The 25,459-nt window shown below is 44.9% G+C and overlaps 1 protein-coding gene across 5 annotated transcripts; it reads right to left on the bottom strand.

Moving 5' to 3' along the window:
- Positions 1-1,270: 1,270 nt before the first annotated feature.
- On the bottom strand, positions 1,271-22,172 carry SRD5A2 (steroid 5 alpha-reductase 2). Of its 5 annotated transcripts, none has more exons than XM_069955249.1 (6): positions 22,114-22,172; positions 12,265-12,688; positions 5,305-5,468; positions 4,078-4,179; positions 3,087-3,237; positions 1,271-1,706 (listed from the first exon to the last, which is right to left on the bottom strand). In XM_069955249.1, the coding sequence occupies exons 2-6, from the start codon at positions 12,543-12,545 to the stop codon at positions 1,640-1,642; spliced, it is 765 nt and encodes a 254-aa protein (XP_069811350.1). In that variant the 5' UTR covers positions 12,546-12,688; positions 22,114-22,172; the 3' UTR covers positions 1,271-1,639. The 5 variants fall into 5 exon arrangements, with proteins under 5 accessions (XP_069811350.1, XP_069811348.1, XP_069811349.1 ...); XM_069955247.1 differs by lacking the exon at positions 22,114-22,172 and adding an exon at positions 22,006-22,106; XM_069955248.1 differs by lacking the exon at positions 22,114-22,172 and adding an exon at positions 22,011-22,103.
- Between the last annotated feature and the right edge of the window lie 3,287 nt (positions 22,173-25,459).

Below are 25,459 nucleotides of genomic sequence, written 5' to 3'. Positions count from 1 at the left end.
CGGTTTCACACTGTTGGAGCTTGTGAACGCCTCTTTGACACTTGCAACAGAACATTAAAGGGGAACTATCGGCAGGTTACACAAACCTGACCTGACCTATTGCACAGGAGACGCCGAGGACGAGGGTATGTGTCTTATAGTATGTCTCTTACCTTCCTCCTCAGCGCCAGTGCAGTCAGTAGTTTGCTCCTTGGTCTAGTGAGACAGTAAGGAGCACTGCCCGCCCCCATAGCGCCCATCCAGCCCACCCCTGGCTGGCCCACTCCATTTATTATTGTTAAAAAGGGTAGGGATGGATCAGCGCTATGGGTACGGGCAGAGCCCCTAGTGGTCTCACCGAACCAGGGAGCAAATGACTAACTGCACAGGAATGGCGCTGAGGATGAAGGTAAGAGACATACTATAAGAGACCTAGCTTCCTCCTCCGCGTCTCCTGTGCTAAAGGGACATAGCAGCAGGTTAGATTTGTGTAACCTGCTAATAGTTTCCAATCTTCAATCAAGAAATTCTTGCTTCTAAAAGGTTAAAATAGGTCATGTCCTAAGGGTCCTACTCCATGGAGCGATAATCGGCCGAATCGGCCCGATTTGGCCGATTATCGCTCGGTGGAATAGAGACAATGATCAGCTGATGACATGATCGTTTATTTAGGTTCCAACCTAAAAACATCAGGCACAGACCGCGCATAGCTGCGTGGAATAGCGATGCGCGGCAGGCGACTGACGATTTCGCAAGCACCATACTTTTCCTAAGCATGTTGCAGGTCTTTTCCTGCGCTCCTTTGCCTTTCGGCCCTGCGCACAGCAGCAGCTTCGGTGCGGCCTGTTTTAGCTGACAGGCCGCTCAGCCAATAACTGGGCAGGACTGTCACGGCCAGTGATTGGCTGAGTGGTCTTGTCAGCTCAGACAGGCCGCACCGAAGCTGCTGCTGTGCACGGGACCGGGAGGAAGAAGGAGCGCAGGAAAAGACCTGCAACATGTTTAGGTAAAGTATTATGCTTAAGCAAGGGCTGCAAGGACATCGGTAACGATGTCCCTGCAGCCCTCGCTAACTGATTATCGGGCCGTGTAATAGGCCCAGTAAACGAGCACCAATCTAGCAGATGGTCGGGCCCCCATTGGCCCCTGAAATAGGACCCTAAGACTATGGGTCCTTTTACAGGTGTCGGTAGCCTCGAATACATAATGTGCATGAAGACCTCAGATATCCTTTGCTGGAGGAATACAAGTTATTTTCTAGTACAGTCTATCAGTATAGATCACACTAGGATTTGCCAGTACGTCATGTGATATTGTATTGTTCTTCATTACTATTGTGTGTTTGTAAAATGTTACCAGCGCGACACAATGGAGAGTAAAAAAAGAAAAAACAAATAGTTTGCAATTCTCTGCCCTCATCTTTACTTCCAGAGCTGTGAGTATAGAAAGTTACCGGCGCTTCTTCTCTTTGTTCAGGTTTCATGTTGTTCTTCTTACAGTGTGAAAGGAAACATTATAGGATAATAAGTAAATTAAATACAACTCGACTAAATGTGATAAATCAATAATATAAGTGGAGGTGTAAAGGAGCCACATTCATCCTTCAGATACGGTGTGAGTGTAAACGTCCAAGCTGCTGCGTATATAGAGGTTACAAAAGTTAAAAAATAAAAGGAATCAGGGCTCTCCGATTTTTGGGATAATCTTTGAAGGTTTGAAGGTAAAACCTGAAAAACAAAATTATTTCATGATTAAATTTAAAACAAACAAAATAATTTAATAATATATCATTATTCCTATACATATAATACATTTGAAGGAACTTTTAGGGCGGGTTCAGACTACGGAATTCTCATGGATAAATTCCGCAGAATTCCGTCGCCTGTACGAGCTCACGGTCATGTCAATTCGGCGGAATGCGGAATCAACCGGCCCATAGAATGGTGTCTATGGAGCCGGCGGAAAAAGCGTGCGGCCATGAGCGTGTACAGGTGACGGAATTCCGCTAAATTTATCCGCGAGAATTCCGTAGTCTGAACCCGCCCTGAAAGGGAAAATGACTTATTGTGTAAATAATGGTTTTGTGGTAAATATATTTTTTAAGACATTTTTCCTAATTTTCCATTTTTCTTTATATTATAATATAATCCTGATATCTTGCAGTTCTCATTCTCACCACTGGGGCTAAAACTAAGCTGAGACTTCCTGTTGTGTCTGTGGTGATAAGAGAAGGCTGCTGTAAAGTGATCTGTACAGCGTTGCAGCGTCATGTGACACCGGTAGGTGACAATAGCAGCTTCCTGTAGAATGACCTCTTCACAGAGCACGCTCAGTAATGTTTCACATTCATCTCAAGGGGACGGAGTCTGTCTATTGTCGTCTATGTCCATGAGGTTTGCTGTAAAGCATGTCACTAAATGCTATTAAGAACTCAGCTGGTGTCAGAAAGTTATACAGATTTGTAATTTACTTCTATTTAAAATTCTCAAATCTCCCAGTACTTATCAGCTGCTGTATGTCCTGCAGGAAGTGGTGTATTATTTCCAGGGTGACACAGTGCTCTCTGCTGCCCCCTCTGTCCAGAGCAGCAGCAAATCCCCATAGAAAACCTCTGCTGCTCTGGACAGTTCCTGACATGGACAGAGGTGGCAGCAGAGAGCACTGTGTCAGACTGGAGAGAATACACCACTTCCTGCAGGACATACAGCAGCTGATAAGTACTGGAAGGCTGGAGATTTTTTAATTTTAAATTACAAATCTACATAACTTTCTGATCCCAGTTGATTTCAAGGGGAAAAAAATCATGGAGTTTTCCTATGCCCTATGACTTTATTGTTAATACAGTCAGGACAACCCCTCTCCCCGTCTATATCCCTTTAAGAGCCACCAGTGTATTAGACATGTGAATGGTGCAGTGCACAACTACAACCTGCGGTCACTGCAGGACAGATGTGCTATGCATAGTCTCGCTGGTGGCTGTGGTGCTGTCAGCTGCCAGGCCAGCAACATTCACCTGACTGACAGCTGTCTTTGTGATATTTGTTTTTGCTGTAGGTTTTGTGTATTGTTCTGATTACTGCCATATAAACTGAACAGGTGTGCCTTACCTGTGATGGTGATACGCCCGGGGCCCAATGCAGCCCATGGTAAACAATGCAAAGGCAAATGCTGGCAGAGACCACGTTGCTATAGCATAACCATACCATTCCAGAATTTCACCCAGGTAATTGGCCCCGGATACAAAATTAAACATTCCTCCTATAAAGAATATTAATCATATTAAAGCATATCCAACCAGATGCCTATTGTGTCTGTAGGGTCTTAAAGGGGCAGTCCACAAAACAATTTGTAATTTACTTCTATTAAAAAAAACTCCAGTCTTCCAGTACTTATCAACTGCTGTATGTCCTGCAGGAAGTGGTGTATTCTCTCCAGTCTGAGACACTGCTCTCTGCTGCCACCTCTGTCCATGTCAGGAATTGTCCAAAGCAGCAGCAAATCCCCATAGAAAACCTCTCCTGCTCTCCAGACTTGAATGAATACACCACTTCCTGCAGGACATACAGCAGTTCATAAGTACTAGAAGACTGGAGATTTTATAATAGATGTCAATTTTAAATCTCTGTGCTCATCTCCACAGGATATCTCATCAGTCTCTGCACTACACACGGAGCAGAGTTTATGTCTGATGGATCCTGCACTACACACGGAGCAGAGTCTGTCTCTGATGGATCCTGCACTACACACGGAGCAGAGTTTGTCTCTGATGGATCCTGCACTACACACGGAGCAGAGTTTCTCTCATCAGTCTCTGCACTACACACGGAGCAGAGTTTGTCTCTGATGGATCCTGCACTACACACGGAGCAGAGTTTGTCTCTGATGGATCCTGCACTACACACGGAGCAGAGTTTGTCTGATGGATCCTGCACTACACGGAGCAGAGTTTATGTCTGATGGATCCTGCACTACACACGGAGCAGAGTTTCTCTCACGGTGTAGCGACGGCCACCTGTCACTGCAGCTCAGCTCTTTTACCTATTTATAACTCAGTAGCATTTTCCATGTATATCGGACGGACATAATCTGATATTTTACCTTGTGGAATCTTGTAAGAGACTTCAGTTGGTTTTCTTAATTTGCGGAGAATTTGGTCACTATGTATATTAATCCCCATTCCAAGGAAGAACATGACAACCCCTGAAATGAGAAGACAGTCAATGTAAGCTGTGCTGTGCTATACAATATGCTAACACATTATTGCCAGTTGCTTAAAGGGATTATCCAGTATTAGAAAAACATGGCCACTTTCTTCCATAGACAGCACCACTCTTGTCTCCAGTTTGGGTGCAGGCTTTGCAATTCAGTTCCATTGAAGTAAATAGAGCTTAATAACAAACCGCACCTGACCTGGAGACAAGAGTGGTGAAGTCCCACCAAATTTAAAGGGGTTATCCAGCCCTACAAAAACATGGCCACTTTTCCCCCTCTCTTGTCTCCAGTTTGGGTTGGGTTTCAAACTCAGTTGCATTGAAGTAAATAAAGCTTAATTGCAAACCACACCTGACCTGGAGACAAGAGAGGGGGGGGGGAGTGGCCATGTTTTTGTAGCACTGGATAACCCCTTTTAAACAAAGGAAGGAAGGAATGGGGAAAGGGGGAACGGAAAGGGGAGTAAAAGAAAATAATAAGCAAAACTCATCTGTCTCTCCATTGTGCCGCTACTGGGTCCTGCTGACAGAGGCCGGATGTCATTTTCAGCTGGAATCTGGGTATGTCATGTACCTGGCTTTTACAGCTTAGCTGTGATTGCCTGCTCGGCAAGTCAGTGACTTGGGTGGTGTCCCGCCCCAGTCACTGATTGGCTGAGCAGGAAATCAATCACCTGGGCTGTGACGTTGCAGCTGGAAGAGCTGCAGGACACTGGTGGCTGTCAATAGGACGTGGGAGCGGCACTACGGGGCACGAGGATAGGTAAGTGTAGGTTGTTTGTTTGTTTTTCCTTCACCCACCTGGATTCCTGACCTTTTTTTATTTGGTGCGACTTTAAAAGTGGAGCGGTATACTCTGTACAGGGGGAGATAAATCAAACATGGTGTAAAGTGACACTGGCTCAGTCGCCCCTAGCAACCAATCAGATTCCACCTCTCATTCCTCACAGACTCTTTGGAAAATGAAAGGTGGAATCTGATTGGTTACTAGGGGCAACTGGGCCTGTTTAACTTTACACCATGTTTGATAAATGTCCCCCTGTGTGTACCTGCTGAGGGAGAGAAAGCGAGAGAGATGCAAAACTACTAGAAAACCCAGACTCCATACTGTTACCTAATTGAAACCGAATGTCCATGTACCAGTCTTTGGGGTACGCAGCAACAAACACCATGCAGTGAGCTTGTAAGAAACCATTGTAGGAACAAAAGAGCACAGCCGAAGCCACAATATATAACGGGATGGGGCTTCCTCTGGTGAAAGTAGAATAGATAAATGTCCTGGGGAAAAAAAAGGTACAAAAGTAAAGAAACCGACTGGAGAAGCAAAATGACATCTAACAATCCTCTCAAACCAAGTATGAAAATATAATAAAGCATCGAAAAAGATAGAAATATCTGTTTGAGTTGCAGTACTGAGTGTTATATGACTATATTCTATATGCTGGTGGTGTTACTGGGACCAGGAATCATCAAATCTAAAGGACACCAGGGGGCGCCAGAACACATAACTGCAAGAGCTACACAGAGGAACAGCTGCACAACTGAGAAATCCTTTGGTTGATCTAATTGATGAAGCTGTGGGACAAAAACGGCAACATGGGTCGGTTGTTAAAGGAAACCAATCACCTTCCTGATGGAGTCTGACTTGGCCCCAGCACCTTACAGCTGCTGGGCAGAGCTCTCCCATTCTGTGCCCTGCAGTCTCAATTTCAAAATATCGATGTTTAATCCTCCGTCGCGGCGACTAATAACGAGGCCTGAGAGCGGAGCCGCAAAGCCATGTAGTCACGCTGACTCCGCCCTCTTCCCAGCTACTCATGCTTGATTGGCAGCCTGGGCGCTAGGAGCTTAAAGGGGTACTCCAGCAAAAAAAACTTTTTCCCAGTAATTGAAACACATTACAAAGTTATATAACTGTAATATGCTTTAATCACCTATCTGCCCCCCTTTCCTATCTTTTCCCCCCTCAACCCTCATTCTTACCTAATGACTGTTGACCCCAGGCTTTTCTGTGGCAGCCATTTTGTGACAATGACATCATCAAGAGGGAGGCGGGTCTAAGCCCTGTTACACCAGCCTCCCTTTGTCAGATGACTCAGGTTGCTCAGTTCTGATTGGCTGAACAAGCTGTAAGCAAGTGCATCATGGGAAAGCCCAAACCAGGAAGTAAAGAAAAAATGAAGCTACCAACTGGAGCTTCAGGGACCTGCAAACAGCAGGAAATTTAAACAGAGACTCCGGAGGGATGGTGAGTGTAAAAACTATGATTGATTGATTGATTGTTTCCGGCAGCCCAGACTGTCAATCAAGTACAATGTAAGTGGATGTTATTTTTTTCAGTAAATTGAAAAAATGTTCAGCAGCACTAGAAAAACATATATGTGCGGGTGCACGTCTCACCAAACCGGACCCAGGTTCGTATAGAATATCCAAAGAGAAGATGGAGACCGCACTTCCAAAGAAGAATTCACACTTTATTCACACCAGATGCAACGTTTCGGCTCAATGTGCAGCCTTTCTCAAGCAGTGATACAAAATGCTCCAAGAGCTCAGTATATATACATGTGTACATGATTGTGGTTCATCAAACAATTAATTCATAGAGACATAAGTAAAGTAAAATAAAAGTGATCTAGTATCATGTGAAATTCAAAAATCAAAATGATAAATAGGCAAAGTGAAAAGAAGACCTAATCTGATAATTTATAACAATGATCATATTAGGAATGATGTGAAATCACAATAAATGACATGATTAGGTGTTATACACACAGCTGTGCAACAAATAGTAAACAAAAAACAAGTTATACATACATCACACCAAAGCAGGGAATCCACATGGAGGTGGCGTGTCCGGGAGCGCCGGCGTCGCCCGCTGATGACGTCACCCACAGCGCATGGTGTCCGGATCACCTAGTTCCAAATCATGTGACCCAAGTGTATCACATGATCGGTGTGATCACAGGCGCATGCGTCGGGCAGTCCCCAAGCTGACAGCGGCGCGGGCATGCCCATAACAGCCACAGAATATGATGACGCCATATTAGTTAAGGGAAAATAGCCCTTACAACCATTGTCATTGTGTGTATGGATCAGTATATCGCGAAAGATGTTTACAAGTAGCAGAATAATGAGAAACAGAATAAACCAAATAAGGGCTAAATCAGGTACATATAGATAAATAAGAATAAGTAAGGAAGGAGGACCAGTACCAAAGGGAGAGTCGCTGGTTTGTGTCCAGAATTAGTCATAGGGGCCCAGAGAGTATCACAGCAGGCCAACACAGGGCATATAGGTGTCACACGGTAGCCAAGGCACCGAGGTCACCAGTGTCCTGAGTACCAACCCTGTCATCCACAGAATCTGCAGAGAAGCTGGGCAAGTAACATGGCCACATCTGTTTCCTCATATTAGCACCGCACAGACTGTTTAGCAAGGACACCAGCCTCAACCTATATGTTATTTTTTTCACGCACCCCCCTAGTTAAAGGGAAGGTGTCACCTAAAGTTTCTTTTACTGATTAGACGAGTCAGATACTAAAACTTGTTCTTTTATTCTAATTTCTAATTTTCTTTTTATTCTAAATTCTATTTTCCAATTTTAATTGTTTTTACTTCACTTTTTGTATATTGTTATGGGGGCGTCCATTTTGCCTGAGCTGTTCTTAACAGCATTTAGTGACATGCTTTACAGCAAGACTCATGGACAAAGACGAAATTAGAAAGACTCTGTCCCCTTGCGAAGAATGTGAAACATCATCGAGCGCGCTCTGTGACCTGTGAAGAGGTCATTCCACAGGGAGCTGCTGTTGTCTCCTCTACTGGTGTCACATGATGCTGCAATGCTGTACAGATCACTTTACAGCAGCCTCCTCTTATCACCACAGACACAACAGGAAGTCTCAGCTTAGTTTTAGCCCCAGTGGCGAGAATGAAAACTGCAGGATATCAGGATTATTTTATAATATAGAGAAAAAAATGGAAAATTACAAAGAAATTCACCAAAAATACTTAAAAATTATGTTTAACATAAAAACATTATTTATACAATAAGTCATTTTCTGATGACACATTCCCTTTAAGCCGGCACCTCCTCATGTACATAGGGCATGTGCTGCTGGCAATGATGGAAGTGAACAGACGCACAAATAGGACAGTTGTCAAGTTTAGAAAACTGCTGATTGTGCGGCAGGAATGACCTGTCCTCTAATCCTTTTGGCCAATACTACACTGATTTATCTTGATTTTATGATCTGCTTTCTTAGAAATCTCTTGTCCCGCACCCCCCGAAGCCCTCCCGTTCCCTCTGCTTTTGTTATATATAGATGTGTACGATTGTTTGCAGCCGCGTGTCGGCTGAACCTTATTGAGAAGGTCATTTCTGTTCTACTTTGATGGTTGTAACCTTTAATAACAATAATGGAGCCAAGCTGCCAGTCTCTGCCATGTCTAACCATTGCCCTAGACTCACGTGTTCTTTTTGTTGTTTTTCTATGATGCTTGTCGGGGTGCCGCCACAACACCGGTGACCACTCTTGCGAGACTTAAGCAAATAGTCAGAGTGAGGTTTTTGAAGTTGCGCTTCATTAATAATGCCATTGTTGAGTTAGTGCAAGTACAGTGACACGGCCTGGTAACGTGGATAAACCACAACTGGGGACCATAAATGTACTTATTGGACCTGGCCTAAACGAACAGATCCTGGGCTTATCTTGTAATAAACTTTAACACGAATGGACCATCAGGGACATCACTTTGGAGTTTTTACATTAAAGGGGTAGTGCGGTGTTCAACATTTATTCACTAAATAACACACATCACAAAGTTATACAACTTTGTAATGTGTGTTATTTAAGTAAATGGCCCCCTTTCCCATGTCCCCCCCCCCATCCCGGAAGTGTGATGCCGTAGTTGTATAACTTTGTAATGTGTGTTATTTACTGAATAAATGTAGAACACCGCACTACCCCTTTAACGGATCGGGGCAGCCGCAGGGATGCCGATGGTGTGGTCAGTTCTCGTGCACAGTGCCGGTCTATTCCCGAGCCCTGGCCCAACAAGGAGCACAGTGTGACGCGGGTCCATTGATTCTAATAGAGCTGCATCACAGAGGGGTTATGGTCACACAGGGGGCCTGGGGGTCCGCCCACAGTGCCCCATGCTGGGAAGATGCTCGGGAATAGACTGACGCCGTGCATGAGAATCGGGCAGTGGTTCAAAAAAAGGATTGGTCTACCAGCATCCCCGCGCTGATGCCGGAGCAGAAGCACTGTCACAGACAAGAAGAAACAGGTCGAGGGGGGTGTGTGTGAAAGACTTCTAGGGTCAGGGGCAGGCCTTACCAGCGGGAAGGGGGGGGGGGCGTGGTTTACAGGCGGGGCTTACTGACCGGGCCAGGACTTACCGGCAGCAGAGGAGGGTTTTTCATTATTATTGAATCCCACGCTGTATTGTCGTCCTCTTTGCACTGAAAAATCATCTGCACACAGAGGGGACGGCAATACAGGCTGGGATGCAGCTCGCTGGCCCTTGGTATATGTAGGGGTGAGTAAGAGATGTCGCCAGTTCAGCTTTTGCTGACTACAGCTATGTAATATCACCCCGCGCACATCTCCGCCCATGTCATAGACTCCACCCCATGCACGGACAGATTCCGCATGTTCATTTTTTAGATGGACGGCAGAATCTGCCTGCGCATAGAATGGAGTCTATGACATGGGCGGAGATGCCACAGGCCGCAAACGAGTGTGAACTGCGGAATCCGCAATGGGTTTTCCACCACGATTCCGTATTGTGCACATACCCTTAGTCTATAGGATGTAGAAGTAGATAATACATACACTTATATTGATGCTGCCTTTGCCTCTGTTACCAGCTTGTACTGTCGTTGTGTGTGTTAGTGTTTGCACTCCTCCACATACCTCACTACTGTATGTGCCGGCCTTGAAGGCTCTTACCGGGTACAGTGCACTCGCTGACACATTGTCACTATCACACCAAAGCTTTCCTGAGATTCCACAATTGCTTCTTTTTCTGGCATAAAACCCAATGTACAAACATCATGAAGTATGGTATAAAGTAGTAGTCTGGATTTATAATTATGACTATATCTATGTATTACATTTAGGCCATGTCCACACATTGTATTTCCATACAAAACCAGGAATGGGTAGAGAACACAGACGCTGAGCAGCCGATGGCGCTGAAGAGGGCGGCCGGCACTCAGGACGCCCGGAGGGATTCGGCCCGGCCGTCCGAAGACGACATCGCAGACTGAAGATCGGAGACGAGTCGGCACGTCACAGGTATGTATAGCGCACCACACTTCCGGGTACACGGGTGGGGGTGGTGGGACACGGGGAAGGGGGCCGTTCACAGACATAACATACATTACAAAGTTGTGTAACTTTGTAATGTGTGTTATTCTGTCAATAATTCTTTACCGCCGCACTACCCCTTTAATGGCAAATAGCAGGTGTTATTTAAAAACACTGGCCATTATTTGTCATTAAAGGGGTACAGTAGTTCACCAAAAAAAGTTCTTTCAAGTCAGCTGGTGCCAGAGATTTGTAATTTACTTCAATTAAAAAATCTCAAATCTTCCAATACTTATCAGCTGCTGTATATCCTGCAGGAAGTGGTGTATTCTTTCGAGTCTGACACAGTGCTCTCTGCTGCCACCTCTGTCCATGTCAGGAACTGTCCAGAGCAGCAGCAAATCCCCATAGAAAACCTCTCCTGCTCTGGACAGAGGTGGCAGCAGAGAGCATTGTGTCAGACTGGAAAGAATACACCACTTCCTGCAGGACATACAGCAGCTGATATGTACTGGAATACTTTTTAATAGAAGTAAATTACTAATCTTCGACACTTGCTGGCACCAGTTGATTTGAAAAATAAAAATAAAAAATGGTGAACAACCCCTTTAAAATGAATGAAGGCCATCCAATAAATCTCAACAGTGTGGGAACATAGCCGTTCTGTCTTTTTAAGCCACTCCTGGTTTTGGTTGTAAAATACTGAGCAAAAATACTGTGTGTGTGAACATAACCTTAGTGTGTATCTGTATCGTGCACATTCCCCACAGCATAGTCATGGATTTCTGCAAGTTGCATGAGATATTTGCAACAAATCTGCCATGTGTGAGCGCATGTTGTACGTCAGCTCCAGGGATCAGTCTCTTAGAATGTACATTCTCTATTGTGATATGATTTATTGTCTTACAAACGTGTTATTACAATGAGTACAACCTAAAGGATACATAAAGCTCTCTATTGCTCATTGACGGTATTCTCAGTGACTATATATATATACTATATATATATATATATATATATATATATATATATTTATAGTGACTGTATACTATACTATATATTAAATGACTTATTAAATAATGATTTACTATCCTGAATAACATGTAAAACAGATGAAACATTCAGAAACAGCAGAATCTGTGATATTATAAGTTACTGTACAGTAATGGAGAGGATGGGAAACACAAGGGCGGAGAGAGACTGCAGGGAGCAGGAAGGAATGAGCAGGGCAGATGTGGGCACATACATGCAGCACTCTCTGTCCGGGGAGAGAGGGGTTACAGCTATGGAGAGATTACCTCCACAGTCCTGTCCCCTGATGTAAGCCCCAGCCTGAAGTGGATCTGCTATGATTTGGAAGGTGATGGAGACTTCCTGGGTCAGAGTACAGAGCTGTAGACCCCACTATGCAGACCATGCCCCTCCCCCACTCCCCTCCCACCCAGTACAGGGAGCTCTTACACCAAAGCAATGCTCTTACACCAAGTCACAGTTTTGAAAAACTGTGAGCTCTTAACCCAAAACGCTCTTAATCCAAGTTACTCTTAAACCAAGGTACCACTCTATATATAGTATATAGATATTTATATACTTATAACGTACATATATAGTGCCCCCCTCACCTCTCCCCATCAGCGCTTAGATGGAACAAGGAGTATTATAAAGGTATCAGAGGAAGCTTCCAGAAGCCGCAGCTTTCTCTCTCTCTCTATGGAATGTTTAAAAAATGTTAAAAAAAATAAAATAAAAATTCTTACCTTTGGAAATAGTGTCCACAGAACATGAAGAGGAGCATGGTACAGCCGGTCGTCCTGCACGCCTGATTATACAGGATGGCCCCAACAGGGATGAGGAAGGACGGCAGCTCCTGGATGAACCAGCCACACTTTGCAGAAAGTAGAATGCCCGTGGTTTTATACTTGCTTTGCATGTGCTTCCCGTAGAGAGCCGGCGTGCCCGCTAGTCTGAAGAGAAATAATAGTCCTACTATGGCCAGGGATATGCTCATATAAAAGTCCAGGTCCTGGGTGCAGTGCATTGTATCCGCAGGGTTACAGGCTGTGCTGGACTGCTGTGGAGCTCTGCAGCGCCCTCATAGCCACCTCTTCATTTACTAGAAATCCCAGGAGTCGAAACCCACGAGTGCTGCCGGATGATGGATGGAATGTAATCGTATCCCCTCTGGGAGGAAGAGAAACCGCACAATCAGAGTGGAAGCAAAATAAAAGCTTTACTGAATGAAACAATCAGAATTTTTTTTTTTTGTTTCGTTAAATGAAATTATATTCACAATGAACAATAGAAGATTAATGTAACAACAAATTCCATCTCTAGGAACAGACATGGTGCATTGCCATGTTCCTTTTCTAATTTTAAAGGGGTGTTGTTGTTGTTTTTTTTTTTTTTTTTTTCATTTAAGTTAACTGGTGTCGGAAAGATATAGATTTGAAATGTATTTCTTTTAGTATTCCAGTATTTGACAGCTGCTGTCCAGAGCAGCAGCAAATCTTCATAGAAAACCTCTCCTGCTCTGGACAGTTCCTGACATGGACAGAGGTGGCAACAGAGAGCACTGTGTCAGACTGGAGAGAATACACCACTTCCTGCAGGACATACAACAGCTGATAAGTACTGGAAGGCTGAAGATTTTTTTTTTAATACAAGTAAATTACAAATCTCTGGCACCAGCTAATTGAAGAGAAAAAAATATTGAGGTCACATTACTATTATAGGTATAGGATCGTACATACAGGGTCACCGTCATGCAAATTCACAGGCAAGTCATGTTTATGGCAATAAGTCTGAGCCAGGTTAGGGCCTTAAAGGGGCATTCCACAATGATAACAATGGCTCATTTTACCCTATTTGCAAAACAAACAAAGGTGGTGTGAGAGAGCTACTTTGCATATTCTTTCTTCCCAGAATTCCCAGTGAATTCTTTCTCCTTCTGCTGCAGTGACACTTCTGGCCACTAGGTTGCGCAGGTGGCAAACTGCTCAGGATTTATAGAGACAGCTGGTTCTCCACTTGCTGCTGCCACCTACACCTATTTAAAGCAGATTAGAGATGAGTGAACCTGGAGCAGCTGGAGTCGATCCGAACCCGAACTTTCGGCATGTGATTAGCGGTGGCTGCTGAAGTTGGATAAAGCCCTAAGGCTATGTGGAAATCATGGATATAGTCATTGGCTGTATCCATGTTTTCCAGACAACCTTAGAGCTTTATCCAAGTTCAGCAGCCACAGCTAATCGAATGCCGAACCCGGTTCGCTCATCTCTAAAGCAGATCCACTTGTTTTTTTGCTGCCTGAGCATTGTTGTAGTCTAGCAGACTCTGCTCCATGGTGTGCCCCATAGCCAAACTGGTAGAGTAGCACAGCAGGTCCACAGTCACTGTCTGTTACACCGCTGTAGGTCTGTACACTCAGACCTTGATTAAAATTTTTGACCTGTATTAAGTTTTTTTCAAGTGATCATAAAACATCAATTTTATTTTGTTCTAAAAAATAGTTAAAGCCTTTTTCGAACCCCTCTCCTGTTTTCTGACCACCTCCTGAGGTATTGGACGCTTGAAATTCCGCACTAATTCCGTGGTGTGAACGTCCCCTAATGATGTGTGGTGTCCCACTGTGGGTGTTGCTATTCTTTACACCCCTCGTAAAAGTCTGTACTTGTTTGTGGTCTAGTCACAACTATAGTGTTACAAGAGGTGACCACTAGATGTCGCTGTATTGTATAACTAAGGTCTAGAAGCTGCACGGCTGTATCCTAAGTATCCTAAAAGGTTATTGTTTGTGTACGTCCCAGATTCTGTTAACCAGTAGGATTTCTCCTTTCTCCTCTCCTATCCACTCTTTTCTATCCCGTGTCTCTATTGCACTCTTTACACCCAAACACAGTGCATCTTACACGCTGGTTAGGAAGTTTTTCCCTTGGGTGAAGGAGGAGTCTTAGCTGAGCTTTGGTGGAGAAAGGACGCAACTCAGATAGCTCTCCACCGTGGTTCTACCTGGGCCCTGGACCTCTGCCAGGTCCCCTCTCCACAAGTCAGTCTTAGTCAGTGCCCCGCATGTGTAGGACACAGAACAGAGCCCTCTGACAAACCTTTTTCTTGAAGCACCACACATGCTGTATGATGCACTGCTAAGCCCTTCAAGAGAGGACTAGCCTACAGATAACCTCAACCCATGACGAGGACAAGGAGTAAATACAGTGCAGGACAGTATCCACAAGAGAGCCAAAGAGTTAAAAATTGATCCGGGTGGAGCAAAGTTACGTAAAGTCTATGAACTCCATCTTGCAGCGCGGGTGTACTTAGGAAATCCTAACCATTCTGCTCATCCCAGGTAACAGGGTCTCCGGCCTGTGTCACCCATCAGTACGGTTCCGCCAACGCTAGTGGGCATCAGGTGGTGTGAAGACTATAGGAAAGGTCAAAACATGGGCACAGGTTGTTTCTTCTTCTTCTTCTTCTACAAGTATTATTCTATACACTCCAACCTCCCGGCAGAGCACACTACTAATTGGGTTGAGGTTCTCACGGCACTCTCCTCTTTACTACGCTCCCTCAGTACAACCTTATCAACTCTGCTACATTCTACTCAGCAATTATCCCACATACCTTGTGATTCTATTTTCGTGTATTTATTGGAACTTTATTGAGTGCATTTCAAGATCCGTTGTATTACCTGCTGCACTTTACAAGTAGTAACCAAGTCACCGTTATCACCCGAGTTTGTGATTATTCGCTACTAGAGATGAGCAAACCTCGAGCATTCTGGAGTCCATCCGAACTCGATCATTTTGCATTTGATTCGTTGGATAAAGCTCTAAGGTTGTCTGGAAAACATGGATACAGCCAATGACTATATCCATGTTTTCCCCATAGCCTTAGGGCTTTATCCAACTTCAGCAGCCACCGCTAATCAAATGCCGAACGATCGGGTTCGGATGAACTCCAGCTGCTCCAGGTTCGTTTATCTCTATTCGCTACCACTTGCACAGGAGTTGCACCGCAACCTTGGGACATTTCCCCTTTCTGTGGGTGGCGGGTCCTACCACTATTCGGGAGGGTCACTACGCCGCTCTGGCCATCTGTGACTACATCACCCGTGACTACACTATCCCAAGGGACCTGCAGCAACCCGACAGGACACCGGCCACAGGGGAGAAGGGTACAACTGGCCTTACACCTTAAAAACAGGCACTGGCGTCACGTGACAAAACCCTAGACTCCGGCTGTATCTTGGCCATCCACCACAGTAGTGGCGTCACACTTCCATCTAGCAAGTGACCGTCTGTCCGTCCCACCGCTACAAAATCATCTGGGGGCTCACCACAGATGTAAACGTACAGGTGTGTCCTGCTCAAACCTAGAGTTCCACCATGTTTTCATACAGTTCATGGACGTCCTTACACCAAACAATAATACCCCACCCCCTTAGATTTCTTTTTTAAAAGACTAAATTAATAATTTTTATCTTTTCCCCGGTACTTTTATACTTTATCACTTTAGGTTTTCGTCTTTGTAGTTTTTCCAACTCATCCACTTTTTGAATCGGTGCCCAGAAATGAATTGTATATTCCAGACGAGCCAGCGCCAATGCTTTGTGAGTTCCTGCCTCCTCTAATACCTGACACTATCCTGCTGGCCTAATAGTCAGTGCACGCTACAGTACACCCAGATCCTTCATAGTCATACCCCCAGTTTTCTTCCCCTGACACACCTGTGGCCCCCTTAGATGTTGCAAAACTACATTTCCCATCATGCCTGGACAGCTTAGCTTTGGTTGTCCATGAGGGCCGCGGGTTTGATAGCCCTGCTCTAAGAAATAAGATATAATTATTAGTACTCAGATACATAACTATACATTTATTCACATTAATCCTTATTTGCACTCAGTTATTGAGCATTTACACATTACACACGTAATTAGGGTCTGTGCACGGACGATGTACTACGGACCAGAAAGCAAAGCTGCCGTCATGATTTATTATGATGCAGAGAACTACGAAATAGAACAGATCTTCACACTGCAGTAGATATACAGCGTGTACGTAGCACATGTTGCATGCACAGACCGTAAACATGTGAAATTCCCTTTAGGATAATAAAGTAGTACCTAAGTTTTACCACTAGATGTCACTGTTGTTTGTATGTGCACTTATGTATTGCACAGCTGTAGTGAACAAAGGGTTACTACTTGTAATCTGCCCATCACAAAGAGCTCTTTTCTCTTCTCCACCTATCTCTATCTCTTTACTTCTCCTATACTTTCCACCACTTACGGGGGACATTGCACCAACTGTAGGAAGTTGTCACATGGGGAGAGGAAGTATACACCCACACTTAGTGAGTCTTACCCAAGTTTTTGTGGAGAGAGGACTTGCCAGGTCCCCACCTAGTCTGTATCCAGTGTAGTCTAGTCTGTAGTGTGGTAGTGGACAGAATAATGGCACATGGGAGACGCAGACACCAGTTTCTTGAAAGCAGCACTTATACTCACTATGTAGTGTTAAGCTATTTAGGGGAGGACAAATCAGAGATCACCCCAACTCACGCTGTGAACATTTCTAAAAGAGAAGGACAGTATCCTATAGCAGAGGAACTAATCTGGATAGAGCAAAGTTGCTACAAGCCTACGTACTCTATCTCGCAGCGCGGGTGTAACTAGGTAAACTTGGCCACTCTGCTCAACTTAGGTAACAAGGTCTGGGGCTTGTGTCACTCTAATAGGACGGGTTACCCGACACTGTAGTGCAACAACAACAAAGGTCAAAACACGAGCAAAAGTAGTGTTCTATTTTCAAGTCTTCAGTATTCTACTTCTTCTTCTTCTAAAAGTTCCGTCAGAGCACACTTCTATCCTGCGTTGAGACTCTCAGGACAAACTCCTCCCCACTACTTGGGACTCTCAGCACAAGCTCCTCTCCACTACTCTAAGCTTACACTGCTTCTCAGCACACAACCAAGTCAGCACAGCTCTTCTGCTCCTCAAGCTCTTAACGCAGATTGTATCCAGTTAAACCAGAAGTTTATAATCAACTACTGTACAAAGTATTCTTACAAGTAAAGAAGATTTATTTTATGATAACGGGACTCAGTGATTATTGTTTCGGCACCTACACAGTAGATACCTCATCCTCGGGTCATCTCTGTTGGTGGCGGTACTGATAGTTCGGGTGGGTCACAACTCCACTCCGGACCACCGTGATAAGCACCCAAGGGACCCCCTCACAGCCCGGCAGGTCACCGACCACAGGGGAAAGGGTATAGCCCGGGAGGGAGGAACACCCCGCCGTCTGCCCCCCCCCCCCCCATGACGTAGCTCCATTAGAATCAATGAAGCTGCGTCATAGAGGGCCGGGGGTTTCCTCCCATCGTTCATAAAAAGGACCGCAGCACAGGCTTCCCTGCACTGGCACTGTTCTATTTGGGTGCAAAACTAAAGGGAATGTACCTGATGGTACATTTGCTTTAAAAATAACAATACAATTCTCAATACATTGATAAGGCTGGGTTCACACTGCGTTTTTGCAATCCATTTTTTTCATCTAATGCAAAAAAAAAAAAAATGCAGTGTGAACCCAGCCTAACTATATTCATAGAGAATATATTGTGGGTTGCTATAGTTTTACTTTTATGGTCTCTTTCATTAGTTCTAGCAGAAAACTCTGACAAAATATTCATCTGATTCATATTTTTCTTTCATTTCCTTAACAAATAGTCATTCAGAGAAAACACAAATATTTGGGAGATTTTTTGCTCTCACTTCCCGTCTCTTCAGTGGAAATTTAAACAGTTTAACTTTACAGAACGTTTTTCATTCAGGAAGATACAAGGCATTGACTGTCCATGAAGAAGAGCTGTGTACAATAATAAAATGTGTGGAAAGATGACACTACTGTACACAAGTGGAGGGTAAAGGGAAAATATTTGTAGTGTTTTTGGCCTAAACCAACAAGAAAGGCAACTCAAACAATTTGGAGTTAAACCATAAAAAAACTGGGCACATGAACTTTATTAGAGATGTTGTTAAAATTGATATTGCCCCCCCCCCTTTCTGTATAAAGGAGTTCTCAGCTTATATTCTAAACATTTCATTTCTTACCGTACAAAAGATTTCTTAGTGGTCTCTTCCCTCAAAAATGCATGTTATTGTTGGTGGACAGTGGCGTATGGGTGGGGCTTATATGTCATTGGTGCCTAAGCCCTGCTGTGGTGTCCCACAACGGGTGTTGTGTATGCATCCCAGTAAGTCATTCACTCAGGTTAAACCAGTGGGAGATAAAGTACCTTGTTTTTCCCACTAGGTGTCACTTTTGTTTTTATATCTCCTATACACAGCTGAAGAGTAATGGGTTAACTGTCTTATGTTATGTGTTTCTCTGCTGACCAATTACAGGTGCTCTTTCTTTCTATCCTATCCTCTTCTTCTTTTCTCTCACCCACTCTCAGCCCCACCACTCACAGGAGGGTTTAGATATACCCCTGTAGGAGGAATTAACATGGTGGAAGAAGTGAGGCAGTTCACTCTAGTCTTCTAGTGTGAACAGATGAGACAGAAGCTAGCTCCCAGAGAGACTTTCTCTATACAAGTAACCACTACAGTTATGCATTGCTAAACTCCACGTAGGGGAGAGAAGCCACCTAGGATCACCCTAACCCATACCAGGAACCAGGCTCGCTTCTGCCATGAGGCGGAATGAGCATTCCGCCTCAGGCGGCAGATTCTGCGGTCCTGCTGGGGGCGGCAAAGTGTTCCCCCTGCTGTCATTTTAGTTAAGTTTCAGTTAACTAAAATGACAGCAGCCCCGCAGCCGCTCACATGTCCCGCAGCAGCCGTCCAGCCGCCCACACTCACGGATGTCCCCCATGTCCCGCCGGGCTCCAGTGACGTCACCCAGCAGCTCTCATCTTCCTCCAGGCTGTGTTGAGTGCCAGGGGTCGGCAGAGGTCGCGTTCAGGCGTTCGGGGCGGCGATTGGGACGGCGGGGGGTGAGTGTTGTCAGCAGGGGGGGGATGGCGGTGTTGGCGGCGATATTCGGGTTGTAACGGGCGTGCGCGGGGGGGGGGGGGGGGGGGGGGTTGCCAGTGAGGGGGCGGCCACCTGAGGTTTGCCTCAGGCGGCGGGGAAGCCAGAATCGGCCCTGCCAGGAACGTGTCTAAAAAGTGCAAGGCCAGTCCTGGAACAAGAGGAATGGACCCCAATAGGACAAAGCTACAAGAATAGGTCTACGTATCCCACTGCGCAGTGCAGGACAGCCAGATAACCTTGGAAGTCTGCTACACCCAGATTAAATATAAATCCTTTATATGGTAAGATAAGAAATGTCCAGGATAAAAGTGCAGAGAACCCCTGATATGGAAGGGGGGGGGGAAACAATATCACTTCAAGGGCAGACTCACACAGGATGGATCCCCTATATGTTTCTCAAGTCAGTACGATTATGACGATATGTAACTTGCATAACTTTTATTTTATTTGACGGCTCTTAAAAAATTATAATCTTTAAAAAAGATAAATGTTCCTTAAAATTGCTCTATTCTCATGCTTATGACACTTTTATCCTTTGGTCTATGAGGCTGTATGAGGTGTTATTTTTTTAATGCCATGACCTGTCCTTTCTTTTGGTACCTTGTTTGCGTATATACGACTTTTTGATAACTTATTACTATTTTTCTGGAATTGATGCGACCAAATATGCACAATTTTGCACTCTGGAATTTTTTTGGTGCTTACACCGTTTACTGTTCGAGATCAGGAATGTGATAATTTAATAGTTCAGGTGATTACGCATGTGGCGATACCAAACATGTTTATTTATAAAATGGGAAAAAGGTTGTGATTCAAACTTTTATTAGGGGAGGTGATTTTTTTTTTAACTATTAATTAGAAGTCCCCCTGGGTGCTCTTTTGGTCTGGTCTGCTGCAGACCAGATCAATAGAATACCGAGTCGGGATCAGCGTCATTCCGACGCTGAGTCCCGGGCTGGTAAGACAAAGGGATCGCCCCTCCGTGATCGCATTGTGGGAAAGGGATCCAGGCACTAGACCCCAGGGAAAGGCCTATAGAGGACTTTTAAATGCAGCTGTCCTGGGCTGCAGATAGCAGTCGTGGAGCGGCCACCCTCTGAACTCTCCTAGTGATGCAATGAAGTAAATATACGTCATCTGTCGTTGAGGGGTTAAAGGGGAACTATACACAGGTTAGATAAATCTAACCTGCTGATACCTTCCTATTGCACACAGGGCGCACAGGACGTCATCACAACTTCCTTTAATAGTACAACCATGGGGAAATTCAGTGTGTTACAGCAGCATAGAGAATACAAATACAAAAAACTCAAAGGTACAGGCTTTACAGTGACAGTAGGTACAGGCTTTACAGTGACAGTAGGTACAGGTAAAAAAAAGAATAATAATATAAAAGGGGTATCACAAGCTTAACCCTTTCAGTTCTCTGTATGGAATGATCTCCGTTTAGCTCGGTGTTGGTTCTACAGCCTAACCGCAGTGGGGAGGAAAGACTTCCGATAGCTTCTTCTCACACTTCTAGTGAAGCAGTCGGTCACTGACAGTATTGCCCAGTGCTATCACAACCTCGTACGAATGAGAATCATTCTCCAGCATGGAGGTCACTACAGTATCAGAGCGGCCTTCTAAAAAGCTTGTCAAGTCTGTTCCTATCCCTGGTTGATATGCTGCTCCCCCAGAAGGCCACTCTGAAGAAGATGGATGATGCCACTACAGAGTTTTAAAAAGGCCCCAAGAAGTGCCCCCTGCACATTCCCTTTAATGATCAGGTCAGATGTTTGCCTAATGGCATTTCACGATGGGTAAGTATCTGTATGTATTTCTCAGCACAGATGACACCATTCACTTGGAAGAACAATGGATCCCTGTTTTCTCGATGTGTGGGCTTCCCACTGGTTGAAACCCATTGATAGATAGGGATTAGTCTTGGGATAACCCCTATAAAACCCTGTGGTGGTGGTGTGTGTTTGTGGGGGTCTAAAAAACCACGTCCTGCACAGGGTGCCATCTAAGCTGAAGTTGTCCATGTTAATGCTCCATATGAGACCATTTATAATGCATATTAGGGTAGAAACCAAAGGACAAATTAAAATGTAATCTCTTCATAGAGCTGAGCTTACCAAGGAAATGGTTTCTCAATTATTAGGAAGGAAAATCTGGTATTGCAGCTCAATTCCATTGAAGTGAATGTGCCCAGGTGTAATACCACACACAACCTGAGGACAGAGGTGGTGCTGTATCTGGAAGAAAGCAGCTATGTTTTCCTAATCCTGGAATTCCCTTTAAGGTTATTAGATAGATATATAAAGTTTACACACTGTTTAAGGATAGGGAGTTACCTTTTTACCTTGGTTTATAACTAGGAAATCTGTGACTGGTCAATGTACATGAGGCATCTTATCCAACTGCTAAAGCAAGAAAATAAAATGATATAAAGATTGTATGGGGAGAGACATCCTACCTTACCAGTCGGGGCTTGTGTGTCTTGGTCAGTGATGGAACCTCTGCTGCATCATTTATAGAAAGTTCATGTTCCCTTCCTGTCCTGTATTATTGGTTATTTATTTACCTGCAGGTATTCTCGGATCATTGATGCCACCTTCCTGTCTTGGCATATTCTGACACACACAATAATACATTGGTTTGCTATTAAGAATGAGCGAACCTCAGGTACACTAGTGGTGTTCCAAAGGTCAACGCTCTGAGATGACTAATCTCCGGGAGACCAGCCAAGGAAGAATCCTGCTCTGCACTGATGAGGGGCAACACCCCGAAACAGCTGTATTTTAAGGTTACTGTCATCTTGTAAAGATTAGGGACCATCGAACATCGGGACTTTGCAGGTTTGATCGAACTTGAATATGCAGCATTTGATTCCTGATGCCTTCCCGGTCCGTAGGGAAGGAGGAGACAGCCCAAATACCGCCTGGAATTCCGGGATTCATCCATGGCGTGGACAAAAATATGCAATTTATTTCATGTATCGTTTTCTATTTCTATTTGGCCACTCTGAGACGCCATGGGGTTGTCGTCCCTGCTGAGGGTCCATACAAAGGCCTCATGCACACAAGGGTTTTCATGGATGTGACTACCAAATTTTTTTTTTTCTTTTTTTTTAAACTTGCAGACCTCCAACGGTTGTAAAACTAGAATTCCAAGTCAAGGCTTTGGCTGTCCAGGGCTGTCTGTTTCTGGCTTTGTTTTCAAACCTTTGGCAGACCTTAAGGGCCCTTCTACACAGGACGATTATCGTCTTTTGTAATTGCAGGTAATGATTGAAAAATCGTTCATGTGTCGTTGATCTATAGCCGACCCTAAAATCATTGTTAATCCTTCGCTGTAATTCCACATTCATTCACTAAGTGTAATTGTACAATGTCATTTGCGATCGTTTAATCGCTAATTATTAAGGTCCTCTATGCCAGCTGGTGGTGTCAAAGCAATGGGAACCAATTTCAGATAAATATTATCTTTACAGATCAGGGACATAACTGTGGAGTATACTCGAATCTCACAAAAAGGTAGAATTTAAAAACCAAAATGTAAAGAAAACTAATTGTAGAACAATGTAAGAAGTGCAAATGATTTCATAAAATACATAATCTGTTGGTAAGGAAGCAGAGAGGAAAAAAAAAATCTCACAATGTGCAGATATTGTAGGAAAGGTTTTCATGTAGCAAGTTGAGGCAACAAATCTGAGAACACAAATAATTACAAGTCTCAGTGGAATCCATTGTATTAAATAATCTGTCCGATCCCCTGACCTTCACCTCGCTCACACGTCCAGGGAATATGACAATGTTCTAATAAATTACCCTTTTACAGCAAAACCGTGAAGTGTTGAGAAGACCTGTACCAAAACCGACTGTTTATTTCCTATTAGAGATGAGCAAACCTGAGCGTGCCGCATTTGATTACCGCCCCCCTACTGCAGACCGGCATGTATACTCACCTGCCAATGAACGTTTTACTGCAACTTCCATGGCATCCGAATCCCACTGGCTCCTATGTGACTTCTTCTCTTTCTCATCTATAGAGGCTGGAAGTCTCATAGAGGGCACCCATAGAGATGCACTGAAGATCCTGACTTCCGGTCTTCAAAAGCCCACCGGATGACAATGTGTACCACTGATGGACTAGCTAAAAGCAGTGTGTGCCCTGCCTTACCTTAATTAAACTAAACAGGGGTTGTAAAGACTTACATGTGAAGGCTAAGGGCCCTATTACAGAGCAATAATTGGGTGAATCCGTCCGATCATCACATTTTGTAATAGAAACAACGATCAGCCGATGAAACAATCATTAGCTGATCGTTGGGTAGGACGCAGAACAGTCAGCTCTTACAAACTCTTTCCTTAAAGAGGATGTACCACCAGGTACATCCTCTTTAATCTGAACCCAAGAATCGAACGGCGCCAGCACAGGGAAGCCGGTCCTTCTTTCGGAAGGTGCTGTTCTATGCACCGGAACCGGCCGATGCTCAAGCACTGCAGGTAGGCCGGCCCACCCCCAGTGGGAGGGAATTCCCTCCCCTGTATGACGCGGCTCCCTTAGAATGAATGGAGCCGCGTCATACAGGGGAGAGAATTCCCTCCAACTGGGGGCGGGCCGGCCTACCTCTAGTGCTTGAGCACCATCCGGTTCCGGGCATAGAACAGTGCCGTGCACCGGAACCGGGCTGCGGTCCGAAAAACGGACCATGGCACCGGCTTCCCCATGACGGCGCCGTTCGATTCTTGGGTTCAGATTTAAAGGGGATGTACCTGGTGGTACATCCTCTTTAAAGCACCACAAACACTGTGTGATGCACTGTTAAGCCCCTCAAGAGAGGACGAGCCAACAGATAACCTCAACCCACGCCAAGGACAAGGAGTAACTACAGTGCAGGACAGTATCAGCAAAAGAGCTAGGAACTGATCCGGGTGAAGCAAAGTTTCGTAAAGTCTATTAACTCCATCACGCAGCGCCGGTGTACTTGGGGAACCCTAACCATTCTGCTCATACCAGGTAACAGGGTCTGGGGCCGGTGTCACCCATTGGTATGGTTCCGCCAACGCTAATGGGCATCAGGTGGTGTGAAAACTATAGAAAAGGTCAATACACAGGCACAGGTTGTTGTTTCTTCTTCTTCTTCTTAGTATTCTTCCATACGCTCCAACATCCCGGCAGAGCATATTATTACTTGGGTTGAGCACTCACAGCACTCTCCTCTCTACTACTACCTCAGTACAACCTTATCAACTCTACTACATCCTACTCAGCACTTATCTCACAGATCTGGTGGTTTTATGTTCGTGTATGTACTAGAACTGTATCAAGTGTATTCAAGATTCGTTGTATTACCTGCTGCACCTTTACAAGTAGTAAACCAAGACAACGTTATCACCCGAGTCTGTGATTATTCACTACCACCTACACAGTAACCTTGGGACATTTACCCTTTCTGTGGGTGGCGGGTCCTACCACTATTTGGGAGGGTTACTACACCGCTCTGGCCATCCATAACACCTGTGACATAATCCCAAGGCACCCTGCAGCAACCCGACAGGACACCGACCACAGGGGAGAAGGGTACAACCGGCCTTGCTCTCTAAAAGAAGGCGAGCCCACAAGGCACTGGAGTCACGTGACATAACCCTAAGGTCCGGCTGTATCTCCACCACAGTAGTGGCGTCACACTTCCACCTAGCAAGTGACCGGCCGTCCTACTTCATCATCAGGGGGCTCAATATTGATGCGCAGTCTTCTTTCCTGTGCTCCACAGCTTTGGTGGTCCGGTCCGGTGATTGGCTGAGCGGCCTTGTCAGCTGACAGGACGTTCAGACGCTGCAGCCGCTGGGAGCGGGGAGATGCAGGGCACAGGAGAGAAGACCGGGAGAGGTAAGGTATCAGGTGTTTGGGCAAGGGCTGCATGA

This window comes from Dendropsophus ebraccatus, chromosome 15, assembly GCF_027789765.1.
Source record: "Dendropsophus ebraccatus isolate aDenEbr1 chromosome 15, aDenEbr1.pat, whole genome shotgun sequence".
Lineage (NCBI taxonomy): Eukaryota > Metazoa > Chordata > Amphibia > Anura > Hylidae > Dendropsophus > Dendropsophus ebraccatus.
Note: the sequence above shows the minus strand (reverse complement) of the source record. Positions and strands in the feature narration are given on the sequence as shown.

What these genes read in the sequence shown, in the direction of transcription:
- SRD5A2 (XM_069955249.1), bottom strand. Translation starts at nt 12,545, where the DNA reads ATGCACTGCACCCAGGACCTGGACTTTTATATGAGCATATCCCTGGCC. An exon ending in GGACATTCGGTTTCAATTAG is followed by an intron (nt 4,180 to 5,304) that starts GTAACAGTATGG and finishes TTCTCATTTCAG; the next exon opens with GGGTTGTCATGTTCTTCCTT. An exon ending in CTCTTACAAGATTCCACAAG is followed by an intron (nt 3,238 to 4,077) that starts GTAAAATATCAG and finishes TATTCTTTATAG; the next exon opens with GAGGAATGTTTAATTTTGTA.